We start from the raw sequence: 11,916 nt of genomic DNA on the forward strand, positions 1-11,916 counted from the left end.
GAAAAACATGAAACACAAAATAAAAGAGGGTAAAATGTGCCACTAATGTTTTAAACAACAACAGAGCGGGAAAAAAAAGAGTTCACCAAACAAAAACAAAACAAAGCTTTTTCTTTGGTGATGAATTATTTCCTATTTATATGAACATCATGAAAAACACTGAGAATATTTCTGTGAGCAGAACATCTGTCACGTTTTGTTACCAAAACATCACCCACGTGTGTTTATTAGACTGGGAGCGTCCAGATGTGTGACTACTGACATCTGGAAGCGGTAACGGAACAAAGCGGACAATAAAAATGCAATAACTTATTCATAGAACATAAATTATTATTTCCATATCAAATATTTACACATGGTACCTTTGAACATCAGTGCATTACAGACAAAATCATGTTTCTTCAACAAAAACCGAAGAGTGAACTGGTGAGAGACCCTGACGGCGGCTGTGTCTCGTTTTAAAGAGCTATTTGTACGTTTTTGCTAATGCTACGCAGTTAACGTTAGCATTAGCAACTGTTTACTGACCAGTCTAAAATAAACGTTGCAAGTTCAGCATCAAACTTCATTCCTTAAATTACAGCAGAGATGGAAACATTTTCTTCTATTTCTATAACTTCTTTTCTTCTACTGAAGTTAGCATGCTAACCAGCTAGCCCTGGCCCGTTTCGTCACTTTCCGATACCGAGTCACTGCAGCATCCAGTCTGTCCAGCTGCTCAGAGGATGTGTTACAAACTCTTGTGTTGTAAATGCAACCATGGCTGAAGCTCTTGGCGTGACTGGTGAGTAAACGGATGCTAATGCTAATGCGAATGTTAGCTACGTAGCGATAGCAAAACTTACTTAATAGCTCCTTTAACGGGCTTCACGTTTTCTCTCCTAGATGTTCCCTGAGTCTGAGGCCGAGTCAGGTGGAAATCTGCTTCTTCTTCTTCAGATTTCACTCGTTTATTTGTTCCTTTGTGTTTCCGTCAGATTTCGACCGTGAACTGAATCAGTCGGTTTCGCTTCATCATCGAATGTTTTACATTAAAACTAATTATTGATTGTGGTGAATTTGAACACACACTTTAAAACAGTGGTTCCCAACCTGTGGGAAATTGTATTGTGGGATTGTTAGCAGTCGTGTTTGAGTTCATGACACATGATTAAATTCTGTCCTTAAAGACCTTAAAGTCTTTGCAGGTGAATATATTGCGATGTAAAGTAAACAGTGTTTAACGTGTTCTCTTGGTTTTTGTCTGTTTTATTTTCTTTTTATGAATTTATGTTTAACTCTCATTGTTTCACTGTGTTACTTCTTCTAGTGGATGTAGTTTTTAAATTGAGTTTTACTGATGGAGTTTGAAGTTTGAAGGTGTCACAAGACGGCCGACAAATAACTGTAAAACAGATCAGTTTGATCAGATCAGACTTTAATTATAAAATATACGTATATATATATATATGTATATAAATAATGTTATACAATGTCTTAAAACAAAAAGATCTTTAACAGCAAATGTTTTAAAACTCTTCATTGTTTTTATTTGTTTTTTTTGTATTGAGACTAAATCACTGTAAAACTGTTTCACGAAGGTTTAAGTCGTCGCTGGCCGGAGCACCTCAGGGTCCGATGTGGGTCACCAATATTTTTGAGATTTTGAGAAGTGGCCATGAGTCTGAAAAGTTTGGGAACCACTGATCTAAAGGTTTATCACATTGTCAACCTGCTTTAAATGTAGGAAAACACCATCTTTTTAATGTTTGACTTATATTTATTTGTATATTCTGCCATGTTTTGTACCTGGATATTTTTTCTTTTTAAAAAAATGACTGTAAAACTATATATATATTATCCATATATTACATGTTCATATAGACGTATTATTTCAGAACAGTGGCTGTAAAAGGATAAAAGTGGCAGAGATTGTTTTCTGTGTCGTATTTAAAGAAATAAAAACAGTTAGGAAATGATTAGCTGTGATGCCGTGAGTTAGACGAGAAGATCAGCTCTCACTTTATCTTACAGTATAAAAATAATATTTATCTGATCAGACATTTTCAGACACTGCGGAGTTAAAGGCGACCAGGTGTGAGCAGATGTTTCCTCAGGACAGGAGCAGAGCGACAGAGAGAAGTTTGAGGTATCAGTGTGACTGTCTCCATCCCGCTAAATAAACCAGGTGAGTTCTGTTTGTCTCAGGTGCAGCCTCGGCCCCCACACAGACCACCTGCTGACAGGACGGGGGGGGGGGGAGTAAACCACCACACCTGTGGGCTCCACTACCTGCAGCCACAGGACTCCACCACCATGTCCTCGTACTGTTTGTACACCACGTTGTTCCCTGAGTCGATGTAGAGGATGCTGATGGGGCTGAGTTTGGAGGGGGCGCAGCAGCTGGGGGGCATGTTGCTGGGGTTCATTGAGTTCATCAGAGTCTGGATGATGGCGTGGTTGGTGGGCTCCAGGTGGGAGCGCAGGGGGAAGTCACACACCCCCTCGCAGTGGTACGCCTCGTAGTCCAGGGGGGCGATGATCCAGTCGTCCCACCCCAGGTCTCTGAAGTTGACGTGCAGCGGCTTCTTGCTGCACCTGGACTTGGACTTCTTGCCGTGTCTCTTCCCGTGGCGGGTTTTGGACGCGGCCGTCCCCCTCCTCCTCCTGCTGGCTTTGACGCCAGGCCCCCGCTCTCTGGCCTTCCTCTCGAGGCCCAGCAGCGCCCTCCCCTCCCTCCTCTCGCTGAACAGCGTCTGCCTCTTCTTGGACCTGGTGAAAACCACTAAGATGGCTTTCTTCTGCTGCGGCCGGCCGTGTCGGTGCAGCCCCAGCAGCTGCAGGTCCAGCTCCCGCTCGGGGGTGTCCAGCACGGCCCTGAGCTCCAGGCAGAAGGGCTTCCCCCGGCTCAGGTGCTGCAGCTCTTTGAAGATCTCCCACACGTCCAGCACCTCCCACTTCGGCCGGTGGGAATCCTGCAGGTCCAGCGTCTTGGAGTCGAGCAGCTGCTGGTCGTGGCAGGAGAGGAGCTGGACGTCGACGGGCTCCGTCTCAGATATCCTGAAATTCCCAGACACTTTGGTGTATATCCTGAGCTCGGCTCCCAGCACCTCTGCTTTTTCAGAGAGGGTTGAGACGTCGAACAGATACCGCTGCCTCCTCAGAGGGGAGAGTGGGAGGTCATCTGTGGAAAGCATTAAAGCAGCAGGTCAGACGCATTCTCACGGAGATGATGTGCAAACCACAGAGACGTGGAATCTGACAGGAAAGATCCACGATAGTCTGCAGCCAATTAATGTGAGAGACAAACTGAGTCAGTCCTACACACACACACACACACACACACACACACTTTTTGCATTCCTCTCAGTTACTCAGAGACTTTTATATATGAAACTTACACCTGTCTGTTAACGAGCCGCCGTTTAAAGGTGATCACATGACGGATCGTTCACTAGATTTATTTGAATGGAAGAATTCAGAGGTTGTAACTGACCCAGACACATTCAAAAAACATCAAGTTTAAATTATTAACCGTTTGGTTTTTGTCTCAATAAGCACAGTATTCTGAAAGTTTAGCAGTAATATCATAGTTGTATTTATTTGTGTAATAATATTAATCAGCTGTTCAGTTTTGTTTTGTGTAGAACACAGAATCTTCCTTCAGTTAAAAGAAGCAGGATTTATTTCTTTTGCTGCTTATGATGAACAGACTGAAGACTTCCCAAAATAACTGCTTTATTTCTTCTGTGTATTTTCTTTTGCATTAAAATGAGCAGTTCGTTGTTTCTGTTGTTGCTATGGGACAAAATCTGCTGCATATTTTTGTCTATTTTGAACTAAAACTTGCAGCCGGCTCCAAACTGTCACCATGACAGCATCATGTGCTTCACGCCGTGAGCTTGACACGTGCAGAAGTAAGTTTTGATTCTTTTATATAAAAGTTTTAAAATATAAAAGTTCAGACAGTAAAAATACAGCTCATGAAAAAATTACTTAAGTTTCACTGAGCATGTGAACGGAAGGAGATTTGAGCCACATGTAAAAAAAAAAAAAATTCAAAGATTTTTTTGTATTTTTTTTTATTAAAATCAGAAAAATCTGAAATAAATCTGAAAAATTCAGAATAAGTCAGAATTCAGATTCTTTGACTTTAATTTTTTCTTTCTTTCTGATTTTCTAACTTTAATCTCAGGATCGAGTTTAATCTGAGACTTTTCTCAGACTTTAAATTCAGGATTCTGAGATTAAAGTCTGATTTTAATCTCAGATTTCTGAATTTAAAGAAGAAAAAAAGAAATCACCTGTGGCCCTTATCCTCTTCCGTACATGTGCAGCATGAGTGTCATCCCTCCAGCTTGTCTGTGATTGGAGGAATGAGACGTGTTGCGCCGTCAGTCTGTCCTACATGGACCTACCTTGTCCACTGTCCACGAAACTGGCGATAGTGTTGGCAGCTTTAGAGGAGCGGAAGAAACTGGCGTTGAGTCCCAGTCTCTCAGCCGTGGAGAAGGTCTTGTAGATGGACAGCATGTAGTCATGAGGCTCCACCGACTCTTTGGACGTCGCCCTGTGGTTTCTGTCCTCGGACGGTGGCGCGTAAAAGTCCTTGAAGTATTTAGAAGCTTCCTGTCCATCAAAGATCTTCGCCACTTTGCTGCTTTCTCTCTTCGGAGGGAAAATAGCCAGAGCCTGAACCCCGGGGGTTTCCCAGAGGAGCAGCAGGGCGGCGCACAGGACAGCGAGGTGGTGGAGATCCATCCTCTGGTTCTCTGTGCCGGATCAGAGCCGGAGCTGCGGCCGGGGGACCACGGGCAAAGCCGGAGCTGAACTCTGCATCCACCGTGCAGCGGGAGGCTGCTCCGCAAAGTGCGCACCGCTCCGGAGGACAGGCGGCGCAAAGTTAAAGAAGGGGGCGAGGACACGCCCCCACCGAGCTGTTATCACTCAGGGTAAATGGAGGGCGCAAATTAAGGCTGTAAAACTAATTGTTCCTCTGTCGGCCGTCACCTCCCTCCTCCTCCTCCCCCTCCTCCCCTTCCTCCTCTTGGGAGACAGATGTGAAGATGCGCGTCCTCTGACGCGCACTTTGTTTTTCTGACATAAATCTTATTTGTGCAAAAATAAAACGTCTCTAAGAGTTTTGAGCTTTCAGCTGCAGGTTGAAAAGTTTCTCTCTGATCAAACAGGAGTTCAAACATCAGGCAGCTCGGCCTCAGGGTTTCCCGCGGTGTCTCCCGCCCTCTAGTGAAACTCTGAGGCAGTGCAGAGCAGAGCTTCCTTCAGCACCATGGACAGAGTCTAATAAAAAATAATTAACTTCATCAAGAACTAGAATCACCTCCTCGTGGTTGTATCCCTCCGCCACTCAGACTAGTTCCAGGTTACATCCGTTTATTCAGAGTCAGAGAAAACATTCAATAATAATAATAAATATATTCAAATATGAACCTTTTGTGTGAAATTTTGTCATAATTGCTGTGAAGTCTTGAGTAATGGCTACAGTGTTTTTTCTGAGGTCATACTGACCTTGACCTTTGACCTTTAGCCCCCAAAATCTAATCAGTTCATCCTTGAGTCCAAGTGAATGAACGTTTTTACCAAATGTTCTGTGAAGGTGTTTCTGAGACATCGTGTCCACGAGGATGAGACGGACAACCTGAGAACAACATGGCCGCCGCTCTGACCGTCCCGGTGCGGAGGAATAAAAACAAAAACAACAACAACAAAGACGTATTTAATCATGAAAAATAGAATTTATTGAAAAGAGAATAAAGTTTCAAATAATCATCAACAAAATGCAAAACTTCATGTTTGACTTCAGCTCTTATTGCACCTGTTTTAACCGAGATCTGACACCTGAGGATTAATCACATTATATATCATCATATAATCATTGGTTTTCTGTGTGTAGCCCCGCCCCTAACGTTTCATTTAAATCTTAATAAAATGTTTTAAAGAAGAAGAAGAGTCGTGTCTTCAGACAGTCAGGAGTGTGTTTGTTTTACTTGTTCGTGTCGAAGTGAGTAACGTTGAGGTATCCTTCATCAAACCCTCTGAGCTCAGCAGCTGCCTCACATCTGGCTAACAGACGGGGATCCCGTCCGAGCAGCACGCCACGGCGTAGATGATGCTGACCAGACACAGGCTGCCGGCGGACACGGCGCCGCTGGAGCTGAAGACGCTGTTGTCGGTAGTGGACTGTACGCTCGTGGCGGAGGTGGAGGTGGAGGAGGAGGTGGAGGTGGAGGTGGAGGCAGAGGCGGAGGTGACGTTGCTGCTGGTCCACGGCGTCACGGTGGTCGGGGTGTTTTTGACGCTGAAGGATCGAGACGTGGCGCCCCACTCCTTCAGAGTGAAGACCATGGTCAGGTTCTCACCTGCAGGGGGGGGGGTGTTAAACTCTTTAAGATTTTTATACAGAAACATCAGGAGCTGAATCAGAAACTCAAATCAATGTTCAGAAATAATCAAGAATGATCAGTTTTTATTAAAGTTCAGATTTTCTGATGTTTGAACGTCAGAACATTTTAAAACAACAAACATCGAACATCTGTCCCTTGTTTGCTGATAACAGCTGCAATGATCTTCATGATTGTTGAATCTCCCACTGATTTGTTTGATTAACTGATTCATTGTTTTTCCCAGAGTTCAATGTGACGATTCTGTCCAAAACTCAAAGATATTAAATTCAAAATGATTTAAAAAAAAAAAAAACAGCTGGATTCAGACGATATTGACTTTTTTCTTGACAAATGGACTGATATTGGTAATTGATTATCAAAAGTTATTGGCAATTATTTCTCTGTCAATCAAATAATCAGTTAATTGAGTATTTTTCCGGCTCCATTTGTCTGATTTCCTCTCAGGGAAGAATAAAGTTCATCTTGCCTTTAACGACCTGAGAACAAGCCGCTCACCTGTTGATGCATCTTAACTTTAATTTAAACTCTGCGAAAACTGCTTGAGAACGCCAATATATTTATTGTATTATACTTTTATTATTATTATTATTACATTATATTCATATATTTATTAACAACATTATCAGCTGCACTTTCTGTTTAAACCTGTTTAAATAAAGGACAATCTAACGGAAGAAGAAGAGTTTGACGCACCGCTGTTGAGGACGGACAGGTCGGTGAAGTTGGCCCAGCAGGTGCTGAACAGGAGGGTGGTGTTTCCTCCGAGTCCGTCCGTCATGTTTCCAGCTGCGTCCTTCAGACTGGCGGTGACGGTGAGAGACGTCACCCCCACAGAGACGCAGTCGCCCTGCACAACACAGCACAGTCACTTTCTGCACAGCTACAGTTCTACACAGCTCTATTCTATACCTTTTACTTCTGTTCTGCTCTAATCCACTTCACTCTTCTCTCAAATGCAAACTGACTTTTATGTAACTTTAGTCTAAAATAAGATAAATACAGGATTAATATTCTTACATAAAACAAAACAGCCAAAATAATTAGAAGGAAACCAGCTTGAATTTGTATTCTGTTAATAATTATTATTATTTTAAAGATGAGACGAGATGAGGAAACTTCATCAACCCCCAGTGGGACAGTTCACGTCTGCAGCTCAGGAGCCAAACCACTGAAGGCAGAAGGTAAATGCTGATTCCTTCAGGATGAAAAGGTGAAACATTTACTGTAAAAACCTTCAGGATGAAGAAACAGAGGAAGGACGAGTGAGTCAGAACCACGAGTCTGATCTTTTAGTTCTGCTATCGATTAAAAACTCCCTCAGACGACGGGACGAACGACGACCTTTAACCTGCTGAACGGTAGAATAACATCTAACTCCGGCCTCACCTGCTCGTCCACAGCCATCACACTGGGCTGCTGGGACAGCGGACCCACGAACTCCCCGGCGAGCGGCTCCGTCATCAGCACCAGGCGGGAAACGCCGGACACGAAACTCACCTTAGGCTCCTCCCTCGTCACCTCCTTTTTGGCCACCTGAGATTCAGAGAAACCCACCAATGAGAACGCGGCATGTGAAACTGACAGAGGCGTGTTAGTGACTCAGCTCTGAGCTTCACCTCGTTCCAGCTGGGGTCGGATGACGGAGGAGGAGGAGGGATGACGCCCATCGAGGAGACGTTGAAGCCGATGGACTGACTGAGGTTTCCGGAAACTGCCGCCTGACCCAGATCATCAGCGATGTTCTTCAGCAGAGCGAAGTCTTCCTCGTCTGAGAACAGACGTCACAAACATCCTGCTGTGACTTCCAGTTGTCGCATGTAATCAAACTGTAGAAACTGTCACGTCTCCACTCACCGCTGGTGCTGTTGGTGGTTTCCTGGACCGGAGGCTTCTTGATCTCCACCTCCACCTTCAGGCCCGTCGATCTCTTCCTGCGCCGCGCGCCGCCGTCCTCCCGGACGATCTTGGTGATCCGGATCATGTTTGGAGGAACTTTGAGGAACGCGGCGAGGTTCTGGACCAGGCCGTCTCCGAAGAACTCGTCCTCGGTCACGGCGGGAAGGTCGAAGGCCAGGACGAGAACCGGGGAGGTTCTGATCTCCGCGGGTTTGGAGCCTCTCAGTAAAACCTTCAGCATCTTGAAGTCCTGGTCGAAGAAGTTTGTGCCCAAGGAGGCGTTGAGCTGAGGGACGTACTGACCTGAGGACGTCACATACAACATGTACCATCAATATAAAAATATGATCAATATAAAAAGATTTAACTCTTCCTCACTTTTTCTAAATTCAATTAAAAACCTGGTCTGATACAAAAACATTATGATGTATTCAGGTGCTTTTGGTAAAGTAGGAAAAATGAATTTATCACTTGACACTTGAATCAGCAGAAACAGTGTTGACAGCTTCTTCTACAGATCAGATCTACAGTTTCTCTTTCTACAGCTTGTTTTATCTTACTAGCATCAATTAAGCAAAAAAGAACAAATATATATTTATATATTTATATTTCTAAGTGTCATGTTCTTCATGTGAAACACTTCAGTCACTCAAACACTGACGATAAACCAGTCAGGACAATAACGTGTCCGACATGTTTGTAGGTAAAGAAACATGTTTCTGTTTTATTTACAGTCACTGTGTGTGTGTGTGTGTGTGTGTGTGTGTGTGTTTGTGTGTGTGTGTGTGTGTGTGTGTGTGTGTGTGTGTGTGTGTGTGTGTGTGTACCTGCGTAGACAGGCTTCTTCATGGTGTAGTCGGTGTTGTCAGAGTTCCACTCAGCGTTGGTCGGAGCGACCAGCTTGTTGTCGACGTAAACATCGAGCCGCTGCGGGTTGGAGTAGAAGACTGACACCAGGACGCTCTGCATCAGACAACAACAGGCGTCTTTTATAGTTTAAAACTGTTTAAAAATGTTTTCACTTCACCTTTTCAATTCACCGGAAAAATATAATGTATGGAGCTTTTACACGACTTCATTCAACAGAGGCTGACAGTGGCCACTAGAGGGAGCTGTGAGGACACGCTGTGACAGACTTTATACCACCTGTCCTACATGTCCCACCTTTCACACACGTCTCAAACACAAAGAGTGTGTGTCTTTTTATTGTGTCTTTTATATTTTATTTATATTTGTGTCGTTACTTGTAATGTTTTTTATTCTTCACCTGTCCAGTGACTACGGATGTTGATGTTCATTGACATGTATTGTCTCTATCTAATAATAATAATATTCATATATAATATTTTATCTTTTATCTATATATATATATAAATAAGGGCATTTCTTTTAAGTGTCTGCCTATTTAATGATTTATTATTTAATCTCATCTTACATTAATATTTGAATGTTTTTCGTCAGATCAATGACTTTAACATGTTTTTCTGAAAGGTGCTTCAGAAATAAAGTTTATTGTTCGTATTATCATTAAACAAACATATGAATAAATAAATGAATAAACTGAAGGTTGGTGATGTGAACGTGTAGAACTGAAGAATGTTCTTGCACTTGATCTGAAAACAGAGTTGTTAATGTCGTCAGAGGAAACGCTGAGAGCAGAGCGGCGTTCTCTGACCTCCGATGGATCGGCGTTGAGCATCATGAGGCGAAGTTTCTGAGGACTGACGCTGCTGAAGAAGACGTCGAAGGAGCGACCGGTGGCCACGATGCTGTGGAAGAGAGACACTCTCCTCTGGCAGGTGTAGCCTGAACACCAGCCCTGGTCCTGAGGGCCTGAGACACACACACACACACACACACACACACACACACACCACACACACACACACACACACACACACACACCTGAGTTAAACACCTGTCAGATCCTTTTAGTTTGAATCGTATTTAAAACTGGAGAGCTCCTCCGACCGTTGATGAGATCCACAAATCCGTCTCCGAGGACGGCGACGGGGGACAGACGTCTGGTCTCTGTGTCGGAGTCCAGACTCTCGATCACCAGCATCCTGTAGTTCAGCCCGAAACACTTGTAGCTCTGCCAGGAGCTGACGTAGGTGCAGGCGTCCCTGATCACACCTGAGCACGAAGCAACACAGCGTTCAGGAAACCGGTTTATTCCCAGATGCGTCGGTCCGAAGGTCGGACGGACGCAGGATTTTGCTTTGAGTCCAGTTACCTTTGCGTGGAGCGATCTGGTTCACGGGGATGCGGCTGCCGTTGGGGAAGGTGAGCATGACTTTGGGGATGCGGTAGTCGCCCAGCCCCCTCCTCGGATCACCCCCCCATTCGTACTCAGACTGAGGCACCACGGCTCCCACGGCTCCCAGGAACGACCCGTCCAAGTCCTTCAGCAGACTCTTCTTCTTGGCATCGCAGTCCATGTCCACGCAGTCAGCGGGGTTCACTTTACTGAGGCACACACACATTAATGATTACAATCTATGTTTAATCATTTCATGCTTTTTATCATTACTTCTTGTATCTGCATTTAAATAAAAGTCTCAGTTCTCGTCTCGGTGTTTGAGGCACGTTGAAATGTCGTCACTGTTCGCGTCTCACCTCACATCCGGCCGGTGGATAAACACCTGAGCGTCCTTTGTGCTGTCAATCATCTGTATTCCTGAGACCTGCACCGGGTGCTGCAGGTCCTCGTTCAGCGGGTTGGTCATGAACATGAAGTTCGTCTCTCCGGAGCAGACGTTCCTGAAGCCCACAAACATCGTGTCTGGAGAGAGACAGAGAGAGAGACGATGTGAAGAAGAGGTCAGAGGTCAGAGGTCAGATCACCACAGCAGCACCTGAACTCACCGTTGACCGTGATCAGTCCCTTGATGGCGTTGTAGTTGTTGTTGCCATGGTGGGGCTTTGTTGGAGCTTTGTTGTGTGAAGATCCAAAAGTGGGCCAACAGATTCCAGATCTGCCTCCTGCACGGAGGAAGAAGAGGAGGAGATTTTCAGAATAAAACAACCTGGATACATATGGAAAAAAACATTTCTAATGAACTCCTGCACTGTAAGTGAAGTTCAAGCTGTTTTTAAATTTATTCTTTGATCTTTATCGAGTCAAAACGTCCAGATGTGAATCTGTAAAAAGCAGTTTGACAGCGGCGTCAGCAGGACGAGAACTGACACCAACGTTCAAACCGACATTTCCCTGAATTTAAAGATGAAAACCACCAAACTGAATCTGCTTTGTTCAGCGGCAGTGAAGCGTTTGTGTTTCAAACTGCACCGTTGAGAGGTCGCGGCGCTCGGTGCAGATCACTGGTGGCGATGTTAAAGTCGCCGGTCGGCAGAGTGTCTGAACAGTTGAAGTTCGGGCTGCTGCCGACTATCAGGGCATTCTGGGAAAAGAGGAAGACGAGGAACGTGAGATTTTAAAGTGACGCTTTGCAGAAACAGAGACTCAGTGAAGGAGAATAATCCGTCTCACCTGGACGTGGACGGGTTTATCGGCAAAAGCATGGGAGACTGAAGGAGGAGCATAGACCAGCGGCATGACGCCCATCCCGTTGTCCACCAGGGTCACGTTGGAAACCACGACTTTCATGATGGT

The 11,916-nt window shown here is 44.6% G+C and overlaps 2 protein-coding genes across 2 annotated transcripts in view; both read right to left on the bottom strand.

The window, feature by feature from the left end:
• Nucleotides 1-2,240: 2,240 nt before the first annotated feature.
• Nucleotides 2,241-5,567, bottom strand: gdf6b (growth differentiation factor 6b). Its single transcript, XM_056399949.1, has 2 exons — nucleotides 4,398-5,567; nucleotides 2,241-3,163 (listed from the first exon to the last, which is right to left on the bottom strand). Exons 1-2 carry the CDS (start codon nucleotides 4,738-4,740, stop codon nucleotides 2,268-2,270), a joined length of 1,239 nt encoding a protein of 412 aa, XP_056255924.1. The 5' UTR covers nucleotides 4,741-5,567; the 3' UTR covers nucleotides 2,241-2,267.
• Nucleotides 5,568-5,715: 148 nt separating this feature from the next.
• The window catches only part of LOC130184140 (fibrocystin-L-like), a 43,753-nt gene continuing 37,552 nt past the window's right edge, over nucleotides 5,716-11,916 (bottom strand). The window contains exons 65-77 of the mRNA XM_056399948.1: nucleotides 11,794-11,916; nucleotides 11,593-11,704; nucleotides 11,169-11,285; nucleotides 10,920-11,085; nucleotides 10,537-10,769; nucleotides 10,272-10,436; nucleotides 9,976-10,133; nucleotides 9,128-9,263; nucleotides 8,259-8,603; nucleotides 8,021-8,172; nucleotides 7,791-7,937; nucleotides 7,098-7,251; nucleotides 5,716-6,359 (exon numbers count right to left, since the gene is read on the bottom strand). Of these exons, the coding sequence (XP_056255923.1) occupies nucleotides 6,064-6,359; nucleotides 7,098-7,251; nucleotides 7,791-7,937; nucleotides 8,021-8,172; nucleotides 8,259-8,603; nucleotides 9,128-9,263; nucleotides 9,976-10,133; nucleotides 10,272-10,436; nucleotides 10,537-10,769; nucleotides 10,920-11,085; nucleotides 11,169-11,285; nucleotides 11,593-11,704; nucleotides 11,794-11,916 (2,304 nt within the window). The 3' untranslated portion in view covers nucleotides 5,716-6,063. The remainder of the gene's footprint in view (nucleotides 6,360-7,097; nucleotides 7,252-7,790; nucleotides 7,938-8,020; nucleotides 8,173-8,258; nucleotides 8,604-9,127; nucleotides 9,264-9,975; nucleotides 10,134-10,271; nucleotides 10,437-10,536; nucleotides 10,770-10,919; nucleotides 11,086-11,168; nucleotides 11,286-11,592; nucleotides 11,705-11,793) is intronic.

The sequence above is a fragment of the Seriola aureovittata genome, chromosome 16 (genome assembly GCF_021018895.1).
Source record: "Seriola aureovittata isolate HTS-2021-v1 ecotype China chromosome 16, ASM2101889v1, whole genome shotgun sequence".
In the NCBI taxonomy this organism is placed as follows: domain Eukaryota; kingdom Metazoa; phylum Chordata; class Actinopteri; order Carangiformes; family Carangidae; genus Seriola; species Seriola aureovittata.

What these genes read in the sequence shown, in the direction of transcription:
- gdf6b (XM_056399949.1), bottom strand. Translation starts at nt 4,740, where the DNA reads ATGGATCTCCACCACCTCGCTGTCCTGTGCGCCGCCCTGCTGCTCCTC. An exon ending in TTTCGTGGACAGTGGACAAG is followed by an intron (nt 3,164 to 4,397) that starts GTAGGTCCATGT and finishes TGCTTTCCACAG; the next exon opens with ATGACCTCCCACTCTCCCCT.